Source organism: Pelodiscus sinensis, chromosome 2 (assembly GCF_049634645.1).
Source record: "Pelodiscus sinensis isolate JC-2024 chromosome 2, ASM4963464v1, whole genome shotgun sequence".
NCBI classification, from domain to species: domain Eukaryota; kingdom Metazoa; phylum Chordata; order Testudines; family Trionychidae; genus Pelodiscus; species Pelodiscus sinensis.
Window position 1 is genome coordinate 232,154,682 of NC_134712.1, and position 26,058 is coordinate 232,180,739.

General features: G+C 42.9%; 1 protein-coding gene across 11 annotated transcripts in view; it reads left to right on the forward strand.

The window, feature by feature from the left end:
• The first annotated feature begins 1,359 nt into the window (after positions 1–1,359).
• CCNY (cyclin Y) overlaps positions 1,360–26,058 on the forward strand; it is a 171,747-nt gene continuing 147,048 nt past the window's right edge. For 8 of the 11 annotated variants that reach the window (XM_075922696.1, XM_075922695.1, XM_075922697.1 and 5 more), the window contains exon 1: positions 2,079–2,215. Coding sequence is in view for 1 of the 11 variants with exons in the window: in XM_006133021.3 (XP_006133083.2) it covers positions 2,062–2,215 (154 nt within the window). In the remaining 10 variants the exon portion in view is untranslated. Of the gene's footprint in view, positions 2,227–26,058 lie in introns of all 11 variants that reach the window. The other 3 variants (XM_006133021.3, XM_075922702.1, XM_075922705.1) reach the window with 3 other exon arrangements.

The window sequence follows — 26,058 nt, forward strand, 5'->3', positions numbered from 1 at the left end:
TTTGATCAATGATAAATTATGGCCTATTTTCTGGTTTAAGTTTGATTGGAAACCACTTCTCAGGAAAAGAGAGGCTCTTGTGAGTTTTCTGTTATTTTGGAGCCAAAAATAATATAAGAACAAACTATGGTTTCTGTGCAGTTAAACCTGCCCTTCTTCTCAACCCCATTCTAAACTATGCCAAACTGGACTGACTGGTTGGCCCATCTCTATTACTTTCATTCACCTTTGTTCTGTGTTTCATTTAAAGACATGATAAAATTATTGTGAAGATTTTAAAAAATAAAACCATAAAGGGTGCATCTACACAGTAGGGCTTAACTCAAAATAAGCAAAGCAAATTGAGCTACGTCAATTGCATGGCTTATTTCAAAATAGCTTATTTTGAAATTGGGAGTATCTACACCGCACTTATTTTGAAATAGAGCTCTCTTCCTCCAACTTCCCTTACTCCTACTATAATGAGGGTTACAGGAGTACAAGCAAGAAGTCCTCCAGCTTGACAGTATTTTTACATTATTTCAAAATAACTGTTTGCTGTGTAGACTGGGACTAAGTTATTCTGAAATAACATTGTTGTGTAGATGTTCCCAAAGAGATTAAACTCCCGAAACAACTTTTAACATATACCTAAGAATGAACCATGTCTGTCTAGGGACATTACCCTCCCCTTCCCTCTGCGCACTGGGGTTCGAACCAGGCATTTTCAGCAGCAAAAGTAAAAGCCTCTACAGGGCACCAAGTTGGAACAATTTTTAATAACTTGAGTCCTGCAACTCACTGAACTGCCAACTTATTCATTGCTATCATCACATGAAGCCAAGGTGCGCTGGCGGCGCATTCCCACCACCCATAGTTCCAGCGCCCCGGACACTCGCTGTTTCTCAAGAGAGAGTAATGAAGACATAAGGGGAGGAAAAACCCCTGGAAGGAAACTGGCGGAGAGCTGCGGGCGCGGCTCCTTACTGTGCAGGCTTGAAGGGGGGAGCGCACGAGCTCTGTGCGGGCAGAAGGCGCGTGGCTGCAGGCGGGATTGCGGTGGGAGAGGGTGCGAGTGGGAGGGGATGGGAGACGAGAGCGCGGCCAGGACACTCCCCCGCCAGCCACTTCCCAGGGCGTGGAGCTGCAGTGGGTCTCAGCCGCCTTCTCCCCTGCGTGGGAAGAGCCGCCCAAGGCGCTGGGGGCCCTAGTGGGGGCGCGCGGCAGAAGCTGCTCCAGAGGCCCGGCCCAGTGCAGGTGGACGATCCGGGGCTCAGCACAGGGCTTTGCTTGCTGCCCTCTCTAGCTGCAGGCGGGTGGGGGCGGAGCCTAGGGGGCAAGAGGCGGGTCGGGGGGGGGGGGTGGGAGGTGGCGGGAAAGAGGCAGATAAAGGGGAGGAGCTTCTTGCACCGCTCCCCCCCCCCCTTGCAGCGAGGTTCCGGCGCTCCTGGCGCGCGGGGGAGGCAGCGCGTGTCTAGCGGCGCTAGGGGCAGGCAGCTGCACGAGCGAATTGGACCGGCGCGATGCTCCCGTGAGCCGCCGCCGCCTCCCGCCCGGCGCTTGGTTCCCTGGCCGGGCGGCAGCAGCAAGAGGGGCTGCAGCGCTGAGCCGGGGGCTTCCCCGCTCCCGAGCCCCTGCACGCGCGCCGGGTCCCGGTCCCAGCCCAGCGGGCAGATGTTACCACCCACTTGAACCGGAACCTTTTTGCAAAGGCAGCCTCGGGGCTGCGGTGCCGCCGCTGTGCGCGCCGGGGAGTGGATCCAGCCGGCTCGGTAGGAGGTCGCTTAGCTCAGCCGCTGGCCATGGGGCTGAGCGTGCACCGGGCTTAGCCGCCTTGTGCCGTACCTGCCGGGCAGGATGATTTAGCGGCCGCGCCCTCCGCTCGGCTGGGCGTGCTTGGCGCACGGCTCGGTGGATGAGCCGGCGGGGGGATCAGCCGGGGAGTGCGGCAGGAGGGAGCAGCTGCCACCGCCTATTCCTCTGCTGCTTGTTGTTTTCTTCGCCGCTGCCCATGGCTTGTCGCCGCCGCTGGTGACGGGCTACCCCTGCATCCTCCCGCGCCTGGCTCGGCGGCGAAGGAAGATGGGAAACACCACCTCCTGCTGCGTCTCCTCCAGCCCCAAGCTGCGCAGGAATGCCCACTCCCGCCTGGAGTCCTACCGCCCCGAGCCTGAGCTGAGCCGCGAGGACACGGGCTGCAACCTGCAGCACATCAGCGACCGGGAGAACATAGACGGTAAGAGAGAGGTGTGTGGGCTGCTGGGATGAAGCTTGGGAAATCCCCCCACGTTTCCCCTGAGCTGGGGAAATCCCGTCTATCTCCAGCCCTAGGGGCAGCGCCAGGGAAGTGCATCCACCCCAGGCGCAGGGGGAACCAAGTGGGGAACTCTCTGCTGTCCTGCTCAAAGAGGGGGAGGGAAGACATGAAACTCCCAGCCCCCAATATTTATTCCTTGCCAGGTTTCCTCAGAGGAAAATTTATTCAATCCTCTCCTCTTCCCGGTTTTGTTACCGGTCTTCTGGTGATTGCAAAATACATGTGAGACAGAGGGTGTGAAGGGTTTTTTTTTTTTTTTTTTTTTTTTGGACCTCCATCCACAATTTTGAGGCCTTCAGTGCCCCTAGCTTTGTATAGTACAACTCAGCATTATTTGCCCCCTGTTAATACATCATGCTGTAGCCTTTTTATTCCCATCAGCTCCTCTTAACTCTGTGTGGTTCTCATCTCCCCACACCTGATTCAGTGTTTGGGATCTTTGTACAGATTCATGTACATTGCACTATGGCATTATTTATCTGCCCGCTCCCCTCATTTGAGGCCTTTACAGTTTGTCTAGGTTGACATTGAAAGACTAGGGATGGTACTTTCAAGATCTCTGTATTTTTCCCCCCTTACCTAGCATGCATTGTGTGCACTGGCTCATCATAGCTTTCAGATCCAATTCACTCAACTGTTTGATTTTTCAGAAGTGAATTCAGGTGCACCCAAATTTTCTGAACAAGATGGTCCATGGAATCATGTTATGGACTAATGGTCATCTGTTTCTATGTGCATGCCAAGGCTCATCTTTGTAGGGGAATAAAACAAAGGACAAACCCCCATAGTTATGATCTTGTAACAGCGTTAATTTCCAGTGACTTATTTCCTTCCATTACATTGATTAGGTGTTGATATTATGGAGTGATGAATAGTCTCTACAACATTATTAGGAAAAATTATATTTTCATTGACTTAGTAATGACCAAACATATGTTGTATTCTGGTTAATCAGAACCTGGCCTATTTCTGAGTGTGATTTTAAAATATACATAGAAGCTAGTTTCTGATTAGCTGAAATAGTTAGTCCTAAAACTTAATTGGTAAAGCAAGGATGTTCTAATAGTTTGACATGAAATCCCTTTAGTAGAAAGCCAAAAATTCCCCTTGGCACACACAAGATTCTTTCAACATTATGTGATCAGTTGCAAACTAAGCCTGTTCTAACCACTGGTTAAAACTTGGAGTTCTTAATAATCGAGTAACTTTACCTCAAGTTAGAATTATTTATTTTAATCAAGTTACAGTCTGGAATTCTGACCTATTGTGGTTCAGACATTTTTGTTTATACAATAGAAAAATAGGACTGTAATGGGTTCACTTGGTGGGGGGAAAAATGCATAATGACCAGGTAAAAGAGAATTTGGAGACATGAAAGAACAAGTTTTTGACCTGTGAATGACTGATTTACCAATGTTGTCCAGTGTAGCAGCGAACAACTTTTTGCATTCTCTCATGGATCTCACATTAGTAGGAATAGGTCTTGCTATAGTTTTAAGTGAAATGGTTTGGTTTTTTTGGAGAAGGGTCGTGCGCTCTTTAAAATCTGATAACAATATAAAAATACTAAATGTTTGTCCTTGTACATGTACTTTTCACCAAGAATTCTCTTCATGGTTTGGTTAGAGCGTTAGCTTGCAACCTTTACAGAGACCCTTGTACTCCCTGAGGAGTGTTTGTCTGACATATCCCCAACTTCACCTCACTTAAAATATACTTGCTTACAAAATCAGACATCATACAAAATTGTCATGGAATGTTGTTAAAGAAAAATTGCTGCCTCATTTCTACCATATAGACCATATAGATCTAATTATAAAATAGATCAATTGGTATATAAATACTGTACTTACATTTCAGTGACTAGTCTATGGAGCAGTATAAACAAGTCCTTGTATGAAATTTAGTTGGTACTGACTTTGGTACTGACTTTTGTAGTGCTTTTTATATACTCTGTTGTAAAACTGGGCAAAGATGTAGATGCATTCATGTACTCCTTGGAAGACCTCCCAGACACCAAATAGGACCTGCCTCGGGGGCACAAATACCTCTGGTTGTGACCACTGGCACTAAGACAAATTTTAAGATAAGTAACAGTGCTCCATGAATGGAAGCACTGATGGCACATGTGTGCATTTTGTCTCTGCCCTAATAAATTCTTGTCAATTAAAAGACCCTGTGCATTACCTTTGGAACATAGAATATCTGTACTATAATGGGAAACGTACTTTCTCTGTTCCATCAGGCTTAGCACTGTGGCAAAGTTAAATTCTCAGGTGAGGGAGCTGCCTTTGACTCTGTAAGCATATAAAAATATTGGGTTTTGTTTTTCTTGCCTTGCTCAGGATCAGAGGCATCAGCTTTCATTGAAGAGGCTGATGAAGAGTGAGTTAGTGTCTTTTCATTGAACACAATTCAGGATATTACGGGTGTTTCAAATTACTGTTTTATTCACTGCTGTGTATGTGTTGTCTTGCAGTCAAACTCACCAGAGGTCTTTGGTCAAAAATGATAGACTGATAACAAAATGTAATAAGATTATGAAATATTATTTCCTGAGACTGGATACATTTTTTGTATTAGATTGCTTGAAGCTATCTGACATACAGATGCTTATGGTGGGAAAATGGAAGGAAAAAAACAAATAGTGCACTTGTAGTAATATTGCTACTGTTTTTCAGTAATTTGAAAATATTTTATGTGAAACAATGGAGGAATAATATTGCGGTCAATTTTTTAATTTTTATACAAGGGAATATCGGCTCTTGCTTCATCAAGCATCCTACAAAATATCTAAAATCCAGGAAATATTCCTTAGAGCTATTCAAATCTGCAAATATTTCAGATTGTTCAAGAGTTGGATTTTTTTTGTAAAAAGGAAATGGAAATAAAAAGTAACTCTCCCTGTAAGCAAACAATTTGGATATTTATGCTACTTTGTTTTTTAAACCTGTTTCTTGCTATCTATTACTGTACAGATACAGTACGATTGACAATGATGAATTCCAAGTCCTGGCAATGCTAATTCACTGGCACTGCTTTTTTTTTTTTTTTTTTTTTTTAATAGACTCATACACTTTAAGGTCAGAAGGGACCATTATGATCATCTAGTCTGACCCCCTGCACAGTGCAGGCCACAGAATCTCCCCCACCCTCTCCTAGAATAATCCTCTCACCTATATTTCCGATATTGAAGTCCTCAAATGGTTTAAGGACCCCAAGGTGCAGAGAATCCTCCAGCAAGTGATCCGTGCCCCATGCTACAGAGGAAGGCTCTCAAGTACTGATTATAAGATGTGCTTTAGGAATTACAGATAGTTGCAAGTAGAATGAATTGTTGTTATCCTTTACCTGCCAATCTGCCTTCAGTCCCCTTGTGTTAATCAAGATGTATAGAATTCTAATTTCTAGGACTGGACAAAACAACTTTTCTAAAATAAAACTACCACTCATAAGGAGGGCTCACCTCTGCGGCCCTCCTGCTGGTAGTTCTTTAGTCCACAGCACTCATCCTTCTGGCTGGTGTTTCCCCATGCCCTCTCTCCATGTTCCAGTTGTAGACCTGCGTCGCTCCCCTACCATGGCGTCCTCTTCAGGATACTGCCCTCCAGCAGTGCTCACTCCTAACAGTTTTTCGTCCCTTTTCTGGGAGGCTGTATCAGCAGTCCTTAGTTTCTGTTGCTACTGTGGACAGCTTTGGCCTCCAACCCAGGCCCCGCTGTTTCAGGGAAAAGCTACAGCTTGTATGGGCCTCACCTTGGTAGCAAGGTGTGATTGAAGGTGGAGCTCAGGGCTGCCCACTACTCTGGATCCTGAGTGAGGGACCCTCTGGTAGCAACCTTGTCCTGCCCTCCTCTACTTACCTTCATTGCCTCCTGTTCCTTGGGTCACTTCCCCTGTGACCCTTTACATCCTCCGGGCCTAGTGTCAAGGCCAGCAGCCTGACAGGTATCACGCAGGAGCCTCCCTCTCTAGCTCCCCTGAGCTTGCCCAGTGCTGCTCTATCAAAGGTGCTTCTCTGGGACTCGGGTCCTACATTTTCCCTGGTCAGGCCCTAACTGACTCTTTCTGCTGGGCAGCTCTGTATATGTAGGGCTGCCCCAGCAAGCCACACCCAACTGTATACTAAAAAGCCTCTCCTTAATTGGCCTGGACTGTGCAACGGTTTGTGACAGTTGACTTACTACACTACCCTAAACATTCTCCCATCCTGAAACCAATCTTAATCTGTCACCAAGTTTTGAAAAAATGTAACTTTTCAGCTGTCTGTTCCCTGGATCATTGAATGCTCTGGTACAAAGGAGGGCCAGAATGGAAATGCTCAAGTTCTGTGAAAACTGATTACTGCGGCATTTCCAGGGTAAGTAGAAGCTTTTTTTCCCTCCACGTTTCCAGTCTAATTTTGTGATGAAACTGGTTCTAGTGAATAAATGAACTTTTCAGAGCCTGTTCAAACAGAGCCTTTTGAGGTTTGCTAGTTGTGTACTGAAACGATTGCAAATGCTGTAATGAAGAACAGGTACCAGTGAATTGTAGTTATAAGACCTGATCATACAGCTCTTGCAGGGGAGGAAACTCATAGTGTGCTGCTCAGTGGAAATTCTGCTTGAAAGAGGAATATAGGATTAAGGCTACAGCTATATCTGACTGATGCCATATTATCAAAAAGCACGATTTTTATAAGGTATTGGGAACTCTTCATGTCTGTAAGTGAAGGGAATTTTGGAAATGTTTGAATGGGAACAAACTTTGTTCAGAGACTTCTAAGATAGAAGACTAAACTTCTGTTTTGAATATTTTTTCTGTATGATGGCAGTACGGAAATAGTTCATGAATCACTTTTTTGATTATCTTAAATCAATAACACACATTTCTGAAGATTTGGATCCATTGGGTTTCACTGATAATTAGACTATTATTTTTCAGGCTTTAGCCAGAGGCAGTAGTGATATCTGCTTTGCTGCTATATTCTGTCCAAAAGCAGAAAAGGAATCATAAGATATTATGTCTTGTGGAGTCTTGTGGATAAGGGAGAAGCAGTGGATGTGGTATACCTAGACTTTAGTAAGGCGTTTGATACGGTCTCGCATGATATTCTTATCAAGAAACTAGGTAAATACAACTTAGATGGGGCTACTATAAGGTGGGTGCATAACTGGCTGGATAACCGTACTCAGAGAGTAGTTATTAATGGTTCACAATAATGCTGGAAAGGCATAACAAGTGGGGTTCCGCAGGGGTCTGTTTTGGGACCGGCTCTGTTCGATATCTTCATCAACGATTTAGATATTGGTATAGAAAGTACGCTTATTAAGTTTGCGGATGATACCAAGCTGGGAGGGGTTGCGACTAATCTGGAGGATAGGGTCATAATTCAAAATGACCTAAACAAATTGGAGAAATGGTCTGAAATAAATAGGATGAAGTTTAATAAAGACAAATGCAAAGTGCTCCACTTAGGAAGGAACAATCAGTTTCACACCTACAGAATGGGAAGCGACGGTCTGGGAAGGAGTACAGCAGAAAGGGACCTAGGGGTCATAGTGGACCACAAGTTAAATATGAGTCAGCAGTGTGATGCTGTTGCAAAGAAAGCAAACATGATTCTGGGATGTATTAACAGGTGTGTTGTGAGCAAGACATGAGAAGTCATTCTTCCACTCTACTCTGCGCTGGTTAGGCCTCAATTGGAGTATTGTGTCCCGTTCTGGGCACGGCATTTCAAGAAAGATGTGGAGAAATTGAAGAGGGTCCAGAGAAGAGCAACAAGAATGATTAAAGAACATGACCTATGAAGGAAGACCTAGAGAACATGACCTATGAAGGAAGGCTGAAAGAATTGGGTTTGTTTAGTTTAGAAAAGAGAAGATTGAGGGGGGACATGATAGCAGTTTACAGGTATCTAAAAGGGTGTCATAAGGAGGAGGGAGAAAACGTGTTCATCTTGGCCTCTGAGGATAGAACAAGAAGCAATGGGCTTAAACTGCAGCAAGGGAGGTTTGGTTGGACATTAGGAAAAAGTTTCTAACTGTCAGGGTGGTCAAACACTGGAATAAATTGCCCAGGGAGGTTGTGGAATCCCCATGTCTGGAGATATTTAAGAGTAGGTTAGATAAATGTCTATCAGGGATGGTCTAGACAGTATTTGGTCCTGCCATGAGGGCAGGGGACCTGACTCGATGACCTCTCGAGGTCCCTTCCAGTCCTAGTATCCTATGATTCTATGATATTGCTCAGAAGATGTCCATTCTTCAATGACTGATGGCTTATAGAAACTTTTAAAGTTTATGAAATGGTTTAATCTTTAAAATCTTGCTACAAGAAAGTTGTGACAACAGGCTGAGGATTTCGTAATGAATTTGGATGATCTTCTATCTGTAGTTCATGAAGACACTTTTATCTAGCAGTATCCTGGCTACAAATATAAGAGAAAACAGTTGATCATTTAAAGAGCCAGTCTGGTAAATTACAGTGAAACCTTTGTTATCCTGCACTCTGTTAACCAGAAAACTTTGTTAATTGGCATTGCCCGCAGCCACAATACTGTCACATCTTCAGGAGCACAGCCTGGCTTGATTTACCATGATTGGCTTAACAGTTTTTTATTTAGTAAGTACAGTACTAATAATCTTTAACTCAAAATAGAAATGTGAGGCCAACTGCCCCACGCTACAAAACTACCAATATTAAAAACTTGAGTTTTACTATCTTTGTCCATTGGTTTTTCCCTAGGCTGATGGGACCCTCAGAACTGGAATTTTTAGATAACCGGAACGCCCTAATTTCCGAGCGTGCCGGATAACAAGGTTCTACTGTACTGTTATTACTTAGGGCTTATCTACACTGGCATGTTTTGTCACCAAAAACTGCCTTTTGTTGACAAAACCCTGAGGGTACACACTACAATGCACATTTTGTTGGGTAAAAACACCCAGTTTTGGTGACAAAAGACTTCCACTCCTGCAAAAGACTTTTGTCTTTTCCCCTCCGTTTATTGTGGACAAAGAGCTAGTGTGGACTCTGCTGTGTGTTTTGTTGAGAGAATGTCTGGGCTGGTGGCTAAACTCAGGGTACGTCTAGACTACAGGCTTTTGTCGACAGATACTGTCGACAAAGCTTCTGTCGACAAAGAGCGTCTAGACTACATTGAGTTCTGTCGACAAAGCAAGCTGCTTTGTTGACAAAACCCTGTAGTCTAGACACAACCCTAGATACAGTAACACCTTCTGTCGACAGAACTCTGTCGACAGAAGGCGTTATGCCTCGTAAAATGAGGTTTACCAGCGTCAACAAAACTGCTGAGTTCTGTCGACGTTATGTTGACAGAACTCAGCGGTAGTGTAGACGCAGGTATAGTTTTGTCGACAAAAGTCCACTTTTGTCGACAAAACTCTGTAGTCTAGACACATCCTCAGTGTTTTGTGATCTCTGCTACAAGTAGGCATGCACCCCTCCTCTTTCAAAGCTCTGGGAAGTATCTGACAGCTGAGTGAACTGTTCCATTTGGGGGATGAACAAAGGGCAAATTATTGGAATTCTTCTGTTCTGCTCTGCTCTGCTAAGAACACAGTGGCAGGCAGACTGCTGCTGCAAAGGAAAGGCTGACGAGGCTGCTGTGCTACTTTGACATTCCTCAGCATGGAGAGCTCACAGAGCTATGAGGGAAGCCCAAGAAGTGCAGTGATCAGCTCTGCCTTCCCACAATACTGCACTGTGGGATGCTTACCCACATTGCTTTGCTCTGTCGTCATGGTGCTAGCAATGTGGCCATGAAATGTGGACAATGGGAGGCAGAAAAACTGGTTTGACTGATTTTCACTTTTGGTGACTTTTGCATGTTGACAGCACTTTTGTCACCAAACATTCCCAGTGTAGATATAGCCTTAGATGGCCTCACTTTTTTTTTAAGCCTATCTTTTTTGCCCACTTCAAAATTGCTGTATCATTTGGTTATTGGTCTGATTAAAAACATGTAAGATGGATTGTTTATTCCTTTTGCCTATGAAGGTTCTGCATTTGAAAATCACACAGAATGGGCTCTGTAAGAGGCTCAGTGCTGTGGTGATAGGTAATAAAAGATAGCTTGATACAGGACATTTAGAATGCAGATTGGCTGTGGTCTAGACAGCACTGAAATTTATACATGCTGTCAGCATGTCTGCTGTCACACAGTCAGATCCACTGTTTGGCTTAACTAGTGAAAAAACTGAGAGATGGTTGTTTTGAAAAAAGTGGCTCTTGGACCTGGTTTTCCTGGGTGGCACATGTTTTTCCACAGTAGATTCTTTGTATATTGAGCTTTGATGGGGGGATGATGAGCTCACAAGATACATGGCATGAGATCACTGTCATACCCTGAAACCAGCTGAGCTCAAAGACTAGTCCATTGAGCTGGGACTAATGGAAAGTTGCTTTTGGTATTGGTAGAAAATACCGTTCTTTTTGTAAGAAGTTACTCTGGTTTCTCTCCCCCCGCCGCCCCCGGCAAAATCCTTTTAATGTTGCTTGGTCACATTTTACATTGCCAATTGCAGATCAGATAACTGCATCCCGTGTTACTGCATCCATAATACACCAATTCATCACTTTTTTGAGGTATGTTAATTTTTCTGCAGCTGATAGACAAACTCTTGTAAAACAGCAGACCATTACAGTGAAAATGGTTAGTAGCCATGTGAGAACATCTGAATTAAGATAACACATGAGTCTACACTGGCACTTTACAGTGATGTAATGTTCTGGCTCAGAAGTTTCAAAAAACATCCCATTCTGCAAGCAAAGCAAGTTACAGCATTGCAAAGTGCCAATGTGAACCTTGTTACAAGGTTCGGAGCTCACTCCGAGTGCTGTTAGCGACTTCCCTCCTAGAGGAGGTTTACATAGTGTTCTATTGCTGGTGCCATGGCTTTAAACTTTTAAGTGTAGACAAAGCCAAAGTGTGCCTCAGGTGTGCAGGACTCAGTGAGAATTATGGGGTTTTATATGTTATCAAGTATAACACTCAAGAGTAGTAAGGTATTATAATCTTTCTAGGCTACTTAACGAAGATTTACTGAATGAGAATATTGGTTCCTTTCAGAGCTTATGCCTGGTGGGTAATGTCCTGCCCTCATTTTCATTTTTCCAATCTCACCGTACTCAACAAAATTGCACAAGTTTAACTGTTAGCAGGATTTGGCCAGAAGCATCTGTGACTTTTAACTGGTTGGTACTAAGGATATTAACAACAAATCAACTATCCGCTAAGCATTTGCGTATCGGATAGTCTGTTGACTAGTCTATTTCCTCCCCCTCCCCACACTGCCTCTATCAGCAAAGGGGATGGGGAAGGGGTAATTCAAAGCAGCAGCTCTGCACCGAATAATCAATTAACTGCATTTTAACAACCCTAGTTGGTACTGGGCTCTTGTGATTAGTGTGGCGGTATATCAGGGTGAGCAATAAAATGGAGGTGATTCACCAGGGTTAGACCCTGGTGGGCTACTGCTGCTATATTTCCCTACACCTTCACAGATATGGGACTTTGCAGCTCCTAGTGACCAGGAATTGCAATGCGTTGCTGCTGGGAACGGTGATCACCAGTACCTGCAGAGATTCAGGTAAATATGGCAGTGTCGGGGCCCACTAGGGGCTAACCTTTGTGGACCAGATCTGGGCTGCAGGCCAGTATTTGCCCACCACTAGGGTAGATTCAAAAATTTAAAGGGAGTACTCCTTTTCTGTGAACGACTATTGCATGATTTCCATGTCTATATTTAGGATGTCTCATGTATAATTTTATTCCATAGAACCAGCCAACCAACAGAAAGATATACATTTGACTGTTGTATTTAATCAGCACACTTCTGAACATGTAGGGCCATGTTTCATAAGACCAGAACCAGACTCACAAAAGCAATTTTTCCATGGTCTTAGTTCAGTTTGGAGTGTCTGGATACTTCAGAAATCTGTACACGTGATCTTGTGTACCACAGGCAAAACTGTCTTTAAAATGTAATCTTGCTCCTATTAAAAAATATTATAAAAATGGACCGTATGATTTTTAACTACTGTGCGTCTGAATGATCTTTGTTTTTACGTCTTTCTTGAAAGACAGCGTAGTGTAGTGTGTCTAATCTCTGTGCTGGAACATTGGTTCAGTGTTGGCTCAGGGACAGCTTTGCTATCTACTGACTTTCTAACATTACCTTGCACCCTCTAGTGTTTTTCTTGGAGGTCATGTATCTGAGCATGGTTGACATCTTAGTCCAGGGGTTGGCACCTATGGTACGTGTGCCATAAGTGACGTGTGAGCCGATTTAGGGTGGTACATGGTGGGAGACTGGCACAGCCCAGGGCAGGAGGTTTAAATCTTGGCATGCCACTTGAGAGAAGTTGCCGACCCCTGTTTTAGCCTTTAATAATACTATTGTGTTTACATGTTTGGTACTTTCCTCAAACAATTCCTATTCACTGCCCACTGTTACGCTTTCATTCTTGTTTCATACTATTTTACCATGTACTCAGCTGGTTGTTCTTGTACTATCCTGGTGGAATGTATTTACATATTTCATACTGTAGCAGTGCAAGCAGTTTTAATGCTAAAAGATACTTACTTACAGGCACACATCTGCTTTTGACACGGCCTGTCTATTACTTATAGTATAATTCTTTCTTACTTTGCTTCAAGCACCAGACCCATATTTCAGGCTCTTTCTTTCTCCTACACCAGACTCTGTCCATGCTGGACCCAATCGTAGACAGAAGCAGCCTCTGCTCACGGCAGGCCTTGGATTGCCACGGGCAGAGACGGCTTTGCGGCCGCCTCCTCTCTCCCCACGCTGCTGCCTCGGATAAGGCTCATTATTTGACTTCTTGTTCACGTACCTAGTATCCAGACAACCACTAGAGTTTCCTTTCTGCAAAGGAAGAACAGATACTGTACATAGGCTATTTTTCCCCCCATCATCTTTAGCAAGAAGTGTAAGGAAATGCTGTGTGGAAGGGAAAACAATGATTAATTTTTAAGTTGAAGGCCAGATCTACTCTAGAATCTTATGCCAGCACAGCACTATTTGTTAAAGGTGTGGGTTTTTTGTAATAATTTTCTGTCAGCAAAAGCCATAGTGTAAATACAGTCAGACTGGCAACAAAAATGCTTTTACCAATATAGATTTTCACTCACAAAATTGATATAAACTATACCAACAGCAGAATTTTTTGCCCATATAAACTGAATGTGCACAAGGAGGCTTTACTAGTATATCTTAAATGTCTATGCTACCACTTATGTTGGTATAATTCATGTCAGTTGGGTGTGAATGAGCCATCTCCCTGAGCGACACAGTTACACTGTCTACGTGGACAGCAATATGTTGGCAACAGAAATTCTCCCATCACTCTTTAGGAGTGGATTAAGTAAATTGACAGGAGAGCTCTCTCACGTTGGCTTAGAGCAACTACACTAGAGAGCTTACAGCAGCACAGATGCATCTGCAATACTGTAAGCTCTCTAATGTGGCCACAGCCTATACTGAAAAATTACATCAGAACTGCTGATCTCTCCAGGATGTGAAAAACCACATCCCTGAGTGACATGGCTATGCTGACCTAACCTATGGTGTGCACAGCCCCAGGCTGACATGAGAATTCTTCCCGCCACCTACGTACTGCTTCTCAGGCAGTAGAGCTATAGCAGTGAGAGAACCCGTCCAATTGCTGTATTGAGTGTCTGCACTAAAGTGCTACATTGGTGATGCTGCAGCATTGATCTGACCTAGGAGAAGTGAGATTATCTGTGCAAGAGATGGCAGGATCCTCAGCTATTGTAAACTGCCATAGTTCACTGAACCCCACTATGCTACCAGTTTACAGAGCTGAAAATAGGGATGTAACCAGTTAACTGGTAAGCATCACCCTTACCTGGTGACACTTTACTGTAACCTGGCCCAGGGCAAGCTTCCCCCTAACTACAGTGGATTCATCCCGGCCCAGGCAGCCCACGGTGCGATGAGCTTGACTAGGCTGCAGTAACCCCCTGCCCATGCTGCACTGCAGATTGGAACCACTACAGCCTGGCTGGGCCTGTTGCACCATGCTGCAAGCAGGGGGCCACAGCCTCTCACTGGTGGGATCCTAGTTAAGTGGTTAGCCGGTTAAACAAAGTTTAACTAGTTAACTGATTATCCCTTGCTGAAAATCTTCCCCAGAATGTTTATGGTTAAGCTAATAAATCCTTTGCAAGTTCACAGACATGAAATTTTATATCAAGAGGAAAAACAAGGATTTAAATGCAGAATCCACAACCATCCTCCACAAGTGCTGGAAACAGTTTCTAAACAGTTGTACAGCTAAATGCCCAAGGCTAGATTTTACTGCTAGGTCACGTTGTAACTTGAGCTCACCTGTCTTCCCTTTCACATACAGAAACTTCTAGCTTGAGTCAAGTGATGCTTTAAATTCAAGCTGCCTCTGCTAATAAGGGGAAAGGGTTGGAGCTCAAAGGCAGCTGATGCTTGAGCTATGCAGTGAGCATACTACCAGAAGCTGTGCTCAAATCATAGCAACTTTTCAAGTGCTAATCCAAGCATTCCACGTAGCTGAAGTGTTTCACAGCAAAGCCACTCTGACTCAAGCTAGGCTAGCCCAAGTAGAGTAACTCAAACTAACTGTTGCAGTAAAGACAAACCTAAAATGGTATAAAGATACATCCTGTACTCACCAGTATTGCTTTAATAAAAATAATAACAAACATTTAGCAGAACTGCACAGACATGCATGCACACCCAGAGATTTATAGTCTGGGTGCTCAATACTCTTAAGGATAAAGTTTTCTATTTCAGAATGTCATATTTCATCCTTTTTTCTTAACATTGCTTTTTAAAATTATGGTCATACTGGTTAATTCTTTGGCTGAATTCAACAATGACAAAGCAAAAAGTTCCAAAGCAAGACTTACACTAATCTTCAAAAACGCCATTTTCATTAAATTTAGGTATGAGTCTACAGGATTATATGCCATTTAAGTTTATATCTTAACGAGAAAATGAAATAACCTAGAAAATACATTTTTACTGGGCACTGAATATTACAATATTGATGATGCAATACTGGCCAACAACACTATAATCAGGTTTCCTCATGTATCTTGTTAGAGTGGATTTCTTAGTTGTGTGTGCAAATGTGTGACAGTACAGTGTTTTTTACGTGTTCAAATGGACATTTAAATTCACAGTATTCTGTGTCAAGTATTCTTCTGAACTAAACTTTGGTGCTGTCATGCATCTCAAACATTAAATGAAATTCTTGGAAACAAATTACATGATAAGCCAAGAGAGTAATAAGCTTACAAGAGGACTAGCTTTATCAAGTGCATCTTGATAGTTCTATTTTTACATGTTTATACATACACTTTACACAGAGTGAATTAACTTTACTTCCTGCTAATGACATGTCAGAAATGAGATTTTAGTCAGGCTTTGAACAAGGTCCTGGAGGTCACTTGGCGAAGAGGGAGCAAAAAGGGGAAAAAGCACAGAGATGAGAGGGTGATTAAAAAAATCAACACAAAAAGCAATGTAAACATCAACACTGGCATTAGCAATAGAATGCAATACAGGAGCTAAGGCTAGGACAGGTACCAAACGTGTCATTAATGCATATACGTAAGGTATGTATTATAGATTGTTTCTCTATCTGTAAATGTTGGGATACCTTGACTTAACTCTTTGGCCGGCCTAGGGGACAATAGTAAAATCCATACTATTGATTAAGATGTGTCCATTGTCATAGGTACAAATTCATAGGAGGCCATCTGGCTACCGGCAACTACTAATATAATTCAACAATAAACCTGACTCGCGTGCCTTTGTATCTTGTCTGAGTCTGTGGTCTTTGGGGGCTTTCATAAAGACTATTATGCTAGCTACCTGCACAGAGCTGGCATGATATACTGAGGAAGCATATGAAAACACACAGGCTGTGTCTACACTGCACCCCTTTCCCAGAAAAGGGATGCAGATTAGACACATTGGAATAACAAAATCCGTGGGGGATTTAAATATCCCCCGCGGTATTTGCATTTACATGGCTGCTGCTTTTTTCCGGCTTGGGGATAAGCTGGAGAAAAGCACCAGTCTAGACGTGATTCTCCGGAAAATAAGCCCTTGAAAGTAGGAATAAGAGATCCTCTGGAAGAGGGCTTATTTCCGGAAAAGGGGTAAAGTGTAGACCACACAGTCTAATGAGAGCAGGAGATCTGTCAGGATGCCATACCAGTAAATCTTGAATTTATTACATCACTGTCCTGAATTACTACAGCTAGTCCTCGGCAGCAGCCCCCTGTAGATAGATGCTGGAGGCAGGCCCCTCCCTTTCCCCAGCAGCCTCTATCCATAGGAAACTCGTATCTTCCCTCCTTTCCCTCCCCCCGCAGACAGAGGCTGCTGCTGCCCCACACTGCTGTTTCAGGCAACGGTGCGGGGCAGTGGGCAACCAGTCCACAAACAGAGCTGGTTTTTAAACTGGCTCCCCTATTGCACCAACTCTCACCTGGCACCCCATGCTGCTGCCTCTGATATAGAGGTTAGCAGTGCAGGGTTTCAGGGGCTCCTCGGGAGTGGGGCCAGAGCACACTGACTGGTGGCCCCGCCCCTGGGGAATATAGAATAGTTGACTAACCTCTAAAAATTCATGCGGTTAGTCGACTATTCTATTACCCACTATCTAACATCCTTACTGGATACCAGTTGTTTTCCTCTTCTTTGCGTTGTTGTTGTTATGAATTATTTAAACACTTGATAATAAGAATCAATTATTGTCACTATTTATCTCAGATATACCAAAAACTGAACCTTTTTTGTTTAGTTGGAAAATGTGAATTTTTTCAAAAGTATGGGAACAGATGAGTATTTTTGCATCACTGCATCCTTGTGGACAGACTTGTAGAACAAACTTTTAATGTTGCCAAACTTTAAAAGGAACTATATCCCAAAGCACTTTATTGTTGCCGTTTAATGGCAAGAAACTGATGGGCCTGTCTTCCAGCTAGTGAAACCTTGGGAGCAAAACTGCAAATCAATAGTAGATGCGCAAGTTTGCTTCTAGAGCGGTGCTTTCTGTTGTGCATTAATATTTCGGCAAGGCAATGTAACTTGATGTGGTAACTGTTACCACACTGTTCTTGCATTGATGAGGCCTCTTCACAGCTTTTTAATGGATATAGAAATGCACTGTGAATTATTCTGCTTCTCTTTGTCTGCAGAGAAAAATTTATTACTTTCAGATGCTGAGAAGCAGCTGTTCATAGTACGCAAGTCTTGCATAGAAGAAAAGAATTGAGATGTACTTGATCAGTGAATCCTAAGATTGCTTGCTTGCAGTCTCTCTACAGAGCATGAGAGAATGTGAGAGCTTGTGTGTGTGGAGTGAATGATGATTGTTTTGTTGGCTCAGTGTTGGTTGTAGGTTTTTGTTTTTAATTTCTGCAGTTACATTGTTTGTTGCAAGCAGTAGTGTTGTCCTCCTCTTCCCTTTTTCCAGCTCTGCTTTCTTTCTTCAGAGGGAAATAAGATTACAGTGGGATCCATGTCAGATGGATCCGTACTCTGACTTGCAGAGATGGGAAGAATTATATGTGGCTTGTTACTTCTGCTGTGGGGAACACTTTCTTTGCTGCAGGTGAGACTGGTGATTACAAATACAAAACCTTCTGCTTAAATGAACAAGTCAATATTTATTTCTCCTGCTCAGGAGTAGTTCAGGAGATAAAAAAAACTTCTGCTTTACCTCTTTATCCTACCATCCCAAAATTGTTTTTCTAATGTTCCCTCATCTTCTTCAAAAATAAAATTTGAGAACTGATATCTGGAGATCAGAGGGGGACATGAAATGTATTCTGGGAGCAAGTGAGAAGCTTTTTTTTGGGTAGGAGGACAATGTACTCTGCACATTTTACCCATAGCAATGAAGAGCTAGCAAAGCTGATTCCTTCAGACATCTCAGTCCCTTTTTTAGTGCTGTGCATTTGGAAAGATTTCTGTTAAGTTTGCATAGATTTAAACCAAGTCATTTCTGTCTGCACATTAATATGTTTATTATGATAGTTTTGACACTCTGTACCTCAAAGTGGCATCCTGGAACCCTTATATTGGTCACGATCATATAATTATGATATGTTTTGTACAAAGTATGCCTTGCAAAGTTGTATTTTAAGTCTTGATCTGTTGAACCTTCATGTTCTGGGGTTTGTATGTAATATCATTCCATGTAAAGCTATGGAGTAGTGCTATTTGTGTTACTGAAATATATTGTAAGGCTGGGAGACTTTCATAGCTGGCCTTTTAGTGGGGACAAATGAGCAACTACCACTGGCCAGACAGGCATTGTTGCCTATCAAGAGGAATCCCCTCTTTCAGAGACTTCTCACAGAGGGCACATACAAAAGGTTGCCTAACGCATGACACAGCAAGGATCTTTTGGGCATCTGGAAGACCATTTAAAGAAGAACAGTGAAATCATCACTCTCCTCCCCTATCTCTACACTTGGAAGATTGTTAGGAAGACAGAGACTTTGAACTGGGGAGATTGGTCCCAGGCTGGGAAAGGCATCTAGTCTATGAATTGAGAACTGTGAGTTCCCTGTAACATACATTAGGACAGCGGTTCCCAACCACAGGGCCGCAGCCTGGCCCTGGAGGTTCTGGGGACCAGGGCTGGGATACATCGACCAGCACCTCCCCTCCTGCTGTGGCTATTGGGAGAGGCATGTCCTGCCCCTGCCTCTCAGCCAACCAGTGCTGGGTAGAGGCAGGATAGGGTCTCCTCCCGGACACGGAAGAGCAGTTCGTTGTGTGTTGGGAGGGCTGCGTTGGAGCCAGCATAGCAACCCCAGATCAGTCGCGGCCTGGACATAAGTGCTTAGCTGGAGGCAGCACAGTGCTAGGTGAGGGGGCAGGGCAGACACTGGAGGCTCTGGCGGCGGGGCTAGTGCTGGGGTTGGGGGCCTGGCATTGGGAGGTTCTGGGATAGCGAGCTGGAACTGGGGAGGGTTATGGGGGGATGGGTGCAGTGGGGTTCTGGAAACAGGATGCTGGCACTGGGGTGGCCTGGTGGTGCGGGGCTCTAAGGGGTGGGAGACTGGCACTGAGGCATTCGGAATGGGAGGCTGGCACTGGGGGGATTTGGTGCAGGGGATTCTGGGGTCAGTGACTGGTGCTGGTGGCTGGTGGAGGGATGGGATTAGGGATGGAACTCGGGAGCTCAAGAGGCTGGCGTGTACCGGAGCCCCAGCCCACAGAGCCTTTGCAAACAGGTGGCTTCAGCTGCATCGGCCGCTCACCACGTGGCAATTGCTCGCAGCAGCTCTGGGGGCCAGGGCTTTTTGCGGACAGGTAACATTTTATTTGCATATTCATTATTTGCATAATAAATATGCAGCTAGAATGTTGCCTCCTGCCAAAAGTTTGTGAACGGGTTTGCTAGTCTACCGTACGAAAAAGGTTGGGAACCACTGCATTAGGGTTTGAGACTGATTCAAAAATTGCTGTAGAATGTAGACTGAGAGTCTCTATCAATAAGGATAATAGGGATATAAAAACCAACTACTATAGATAAGCGGTTAAATGATTTCTTTAACTGGTTAACCACCAGCCCCTGGGTGGTGAGAGGCTGTCCAGGGTGGTTGGGGGACCATAAGACGCCTGCTTATTGGTTAACCAGTTAACTTCTTACATCTCTAAAAAATAACCTTATTTCTTGTGTAACCAACTCTGATCTATCTGCTACTTATAATCCTCAAACTCTGTCTTTCTGTAGTTAATAAATCTGTTTTATATAGTACCTAAAACTGTGGTTTTGGTCAAAATGTTTGGGGAATCTCAACTTGGATTACTTGAAATGCTGATGCATGTCCATTTCCCCTTAATACACAGTGCAAGCTCATTAGTTAATCTGCCACTTTAAGGCAGTCTTGAGGAGCATAAGATGGTATATTTTGGAGTGCAAAGGTGGAGGCGTGGGTGATGTACCGATGTCTCTCTGTATGCTTCATGAGGCTCAGGGAGCATTAATGCAGTTCAGCTGGGCGTAGGACTCTACAAGTTCATGCCTGAATGATCACAACTGCTGGAGAGGATTTGCTGTTTGTCACTGGCGTAGCATTCCTGCACACTAAATTGGTGATGCTTTATCGATCCTAGTGGTGTTAATTTAGGGTAAAGATGCAATGAATCAATGGGAGAATGCTCTTCTGTCAACTTCAGTACTCTGCCTCCCGCAGTACTCTGCCTCCCCCAATGGCAGAAAGTGAGTTGGTGGGAGAGTGTCTCCCATCAACATAGTGTAATGTAGCAATTGCATTAGGTTCATGCGTGGGTACGTCTAGACTACACGTTTCTTTCGAAAGAAGCTTTCTCAAAAGAATCTTTCGAAAAAGCTTGTTTCAAAAGAGATCATCTAGACAGCCACAACTTTTTTCGAAAACGCGATCCGCTTTTTTGAAAGAGAGCATCCAGGCAATCTGGATATTGCGTTTCGAAAAAGCCCTGTTTGCGATCAAGAACACCTTTTTTCAGAAGAGCTCTTTCAAAAAAGGCGGTCTTCCTTGTAAAATGAGTTTTACTGCTGTCAAAAAACTGCCGCGTTCTTTCGATTTAATTTAGAAAGAACATGGCAGCAGACTAGACACAGGTGAAGTTTTTTCAAAAAAACATCACTTTTCTGAAAAAACCCTGTAGTCTAGACCTAGCCGAAGTGACACTGCTTGGAGGTGATTTTTTTTTCAAACCGCTGAGGGAAGTAACTTACTTTGATTTAAGTGACAGTGTAAACCAGATCTTAGATAGGCAAGGATTACTTTCAGTTTTCATTCTAGTACATGTTTCTTCCTTTTCCTCTTTTATGAGAACACATGCTTGTAGCTTGGCTGACATCGTCAGCAATAAGGACGTTAAAAGGTGGGTAATTGGCTAATCATGTAGTCGATACAATTTGTATCAACTATGTGATTAGTCTATGAGGCACTCAGTCCCAGCTTGCGCTGGGTCCAGGAGCTACCCCTGGGCTGACTCTTACTACTTTTAAAATGCTGACTGGAGGTAGCTTCAAGGGCTGGTCGCGAACTTAGGCTGCCCCAGCAACAGCCCTTACAGCAGCTTCCCCTGCTCTCACCCCCTGCACTGTTGCCTCTGATAAAGACCAAAGCAGCAGCATGGGCCGGGGATGGTGGTGGTGGGGTGGCACTGTGAAAATGGTGCTGTGGGGTATTGGCTTTTAAGCTGACTCCGCTCAGCGACAGCTCCTCCTCCCTCCTCTCATTGCTGCCTCTGTATCAGATACAGCAAGTGGGAGAAGGGGGGAAATGCGAGTAGTCAACTCAACTACTCCTTTACATTCTTATATACCTTGGCTGCCTGATACAAATCTTTGTCTACCTGTCCCTAAGTTTCATTAAAATAGCATTACATATGTCCATCTAACAGAGAAGACACTAACAAAGAAACTAAATTGGGGACTGAGTTCAATAATTTCAAGATAAGCTGCCTAATATGCAAGTTGACACACTGTTTTGTTGTCTGCATTGGAATTTGAAACCATTTTTTTGTCTTACTGGGAGGAAGCATATTTCATGATGCTTACTCAGGGTGCATCTACACAGTATTGCTTAACTCGAAATAAGCTATGCATATTGAGCTACGTCAGTTGTGTAGCTTATTTTGAAATTGGGAGCGTCTACGCGGTACTTATTTCAAAATAGAGCACTCTTTCTCCAACTTGCCTTACTCCTTGTACAATGAGGGTTACAGGAGTTGGAATAAGAAGTCCTCCAGCTTGACAGTATTTTGCAATTATTTTGAAATAACTCACTGCTCTGTAGAAGTGGATTAAGTTATTGTGAAATGATGTTGCTTTGTAGACATACCTCCAGTTTCATACTATGCTGTAAACAGACCGTAGCCTTCTGCAGATACTCAAACTCAATGGAGAGAGTTCAGGATGCAACAGTAGACTTGAGATGAAATTCCCTGGTGTGCCTCTTTTTTTTTTTTTTTTTTTTTTTTTTTAAACACTTTTTGAAGTTTTTTGTGACTATTAAACCCATGTAGCAATTAATAGGCTAATTTTCTAGTGTTTTAGTATTTCTCTTCAATCTACATTAGCATAAAACATTTTTCCAATTATACAGTAACTCAAACTGAGATCAAATCAGCTTTGAATTAATTAAAAATGTTCTTTGAGATATGCTATTATTCTGTATATTTTAAGGGCCTGATTCAAATAAAATAAATGAGGTCTATTTCAAGCTTATTGTCTTGTAAAAACAAGGTACTCCTTGAGACTAAGGCTAACCTACAGTGCAAAACAAAACAAAAAACCTGTGCTCTGTAGCAGTGAGTTTTGGAGCCCAGGTAAACTGACTTTGGATCCTGGGGCTTGTGCTTCTGGGTTAAAAATAACTATAGACAAACCAACCTACATGGGAGCCCATATGTTTTGTGTTTACCCTTGTAGCATGAGTCCTGCAAGCTTGAGTTGATTGACCTGGGCTCCGAGAGCTTGCTGCTAGTTTTTTGTTGTGTAGACATACCTGTGAGCACTTTTGCAGGAATAGTCTCTGCTAGTGACTCATCCTCTTAACTCTTTCCCTTTGGATTAAATACATTGTTAAAAATAGCTGTTTAATTAAAAACACTACTAAAATCCACGTGGAACCCTGGCAAGTGACTCTGGGAGGATTGTTTTAGGTTAAAACCAGACGTCAGCAAAAAATCCAATTTTGCAGGTGAACCACTGGAGTTTTATCATCACGTCATGTGCATGTGTATATGCAACAGATAATATTGCTTAGCTTTCCTACTCTCCCTATCACAGGGTTAGTTATCATTTGTACTCCCTTCTCTGTAGTTTGATCAGACAGAAATCCACATGAGCTATTATTTTTAGTAGACTTGGAGTTGCAGGGAGGAGGGAGTGGAAAGGGGCCCAGTTTAGCGTTTTAAACTGGGAGTAGGAAACCTTTTTTGGTTGGGGGCCTCAGACACATGGAAAAATCAGTTCTCACAAGTTGAGAAGCAACCCCCCTCCCCCAAAAAAAAACCCTTAAACACCCACACCTCACTGACATGGCCACTGACTGACAAGCAAGTAACAAGTTCCCCTTACACATTGTGTGCTCCAGCCCCTCGGTGGGGCAGCAGAAGGGCTGGGGTGCCAGCACAGGCTCCCCAGTGCTGCCGGGGGACTCTGAACCTCGGGAGCTGGATCGACCATAAGTTTCCCACCCCTGTTTTAAACCATGCTGTCTGTAACTAAAAGTTCTTTTGTCTCCCTTGGTTGGCTTTTCAGGTAATCGTCATGACAAATGTATTTTGTCAAAGCACTGTATTTACAATTCTGATACCAGTCACAGAAGGAAGTAAAATACACAATACAAGATGGTGTTGTAGCCTTTTGGTTTTGTGTGTTCATGTTTTCAAAGGGTTGAGTGTGAGAGAAATGGGATTTAGAAGCTCTTGGATATCTGTGACATTACAAAACCAGCATGCAGTATGAATTTTAACTAGGGGTGTCGATTAATTGATGTTAACTCACGTAAATAACTCTAATTAATCTTGCTTAATTACACTGTTAAAAATATCAATTGAAATGTATTGAATATTTTGTATGTCTCTTCTGCATTTTCAAATATATTGATTTCGGTTACAATACACAAACAGGTAGGCTTTTAAGACATTTTAAACCAGGTTTTACTTAATATTCTAGAAATAACATTCTACTAGACTAAGTATTGCAGTGTGTGCAATCCAAACATTAAGGCATTGTGGCAGGGCATGAGAACCTAAAAGTGAACTATCTATCTATAATAATATGAGTGTGTCTCGTGCTCTTTCTAAAAAAACATAAAATTTTAGAGCCTGATCTGTTCCATTAAGAGAAAAATAAGTGCTTAAATAACAGCACTACACTTCCAACTTTTTCTTAGAATACTGTGGTCCTTAACTCTCACAAGAATATATAAAAGGGTGCTGTGTTTCTGTCTACTGTGCTGAACGTTAACTGTATAATCGTAAAACCTGGTCTGGGATGTCAAATACATCCCTAATTACAGTATTATCTAAGGATAAATAGGATTGTCTCTGTTCATGTTAGTTTGTATATCTCAGTCATAGTGCCTTTCTAAACTAAGTTGTCACAATTTTTTCTCTCTTTACATGGAAATCTTTCCAAAGCTCTAATTTTTCTGTCCAACTCGCCTATCCCTAGATTATTTCTTTTTCTGTTGTTTTTTGAGATACAGTGAGCAGAACTGAACATAATGGTCTAGGTGAGAGTGTATTTATGATGACATGACACTTTTCAATGTTTTCAATGTTAACTTTTTCCATTTTAACAGCTGCTGTGCATTTCTGGTTCTTACTGCGCCTGCAGGTTTTATTGAAGGGGCAATGATGCTGGTCCTTGTTTTCTCAAGCGTGCACAACAACAGATCAGATAGTTGTCTCTAGTGAGATAAGAATTGATATTTTTGATCTTGAGTGCCTTCTGACATGAAATAGTATTGTTTGTATTTCGATGAATGAGATTGGAGTGTACGCTTTCTCTGATAACATTTGTATGATAGTGTGATAAGAATTCATATTTTTAATCTTCAGTGCCTTTTGACATAGAATCATAGAGCTGGAAGAGACCTCAGAAGGTCATCAAGTCCAGCCCCCCTGCTCTAGGCAGGACCAATCCCAACTAAATCAACCTGGCCAGGGTTTTGTCAAGCCGAGACTTAAACACCTCTAGAGATGGAGACTCTACTACTTCCCTAGGTAACCCATTCCAGTGCTTCACTACCCTCCTAGTGAAATAGCATTGCTAGTATTTTGCTTAATGATACTGTGGAGCATACACTTTCTCTGGTAAGATTTTCATGCAAGTAATCCACTTAGTTACTATGCTTTACATTACATTTTTATTTCACCCCCTTGCTTTAAAAAGTACTGAGCTGTGTATGCTGCTTTCCTCTTGCTAAAAAGCTACAAGAAGATTCAGTCCATTAGTAAAAATGTTAAGGCCTGCAATTCATAGAATAAATGTCTCAATTTCTGTCACTGTAATTCGTTTCTGCCAAACTTTAATCTGTCCAGCTGTAAATCTTCTATTGCTACTTATTTTTGCATTTCTTTCTTAATGTAAATGAGATCTCATTTCCCTATTGAGACCTCCAAGCCTATCTATTTGCAGCTACATTGAAAGACAGTTTAAGTTGCAGAGGGATAGGAAACTTTTGCTTTTGTCTTTCTTTTCCTCCTAAAAGGGAGGCAATGTACATGAGTCTGTTAAAATAAGATTGTTGTGTAAAGCTGCTGAAATTGTCTTCTGTTGCTTTTTCCTGCCTGTTGTTAGTGTTCTGTTGCTCTCATCATCCCTACAAGCAATTTGTTCTGTGTTCTCATACTGTGCTAATCAAACCGCTACAGTATGCTAGAGATTGTCAGCACACCTGCCAAACTTTGTGATAGTACAGTCAGCTGAACGGTATAGTTTGGCCTATCTTATTTACTTGACAAAAACTAGTGGAAATACCTAGACCGGGGTCAGCAGCCTTTCAGAAGTGGCATGCTGAGATTAACTTTTTCACTTCTATTTATGGGTCAGTGTGCTGTTGATACTTTTACTGGCCTTAATGCAATACAATGAATATACCATGTATTAATTAGTAACACAGGATTTTAAAAAATCATTAAGATGCAAGTTTTAGATATCTGCAACACTCCAAAAATTCTGGTAAAAGAATC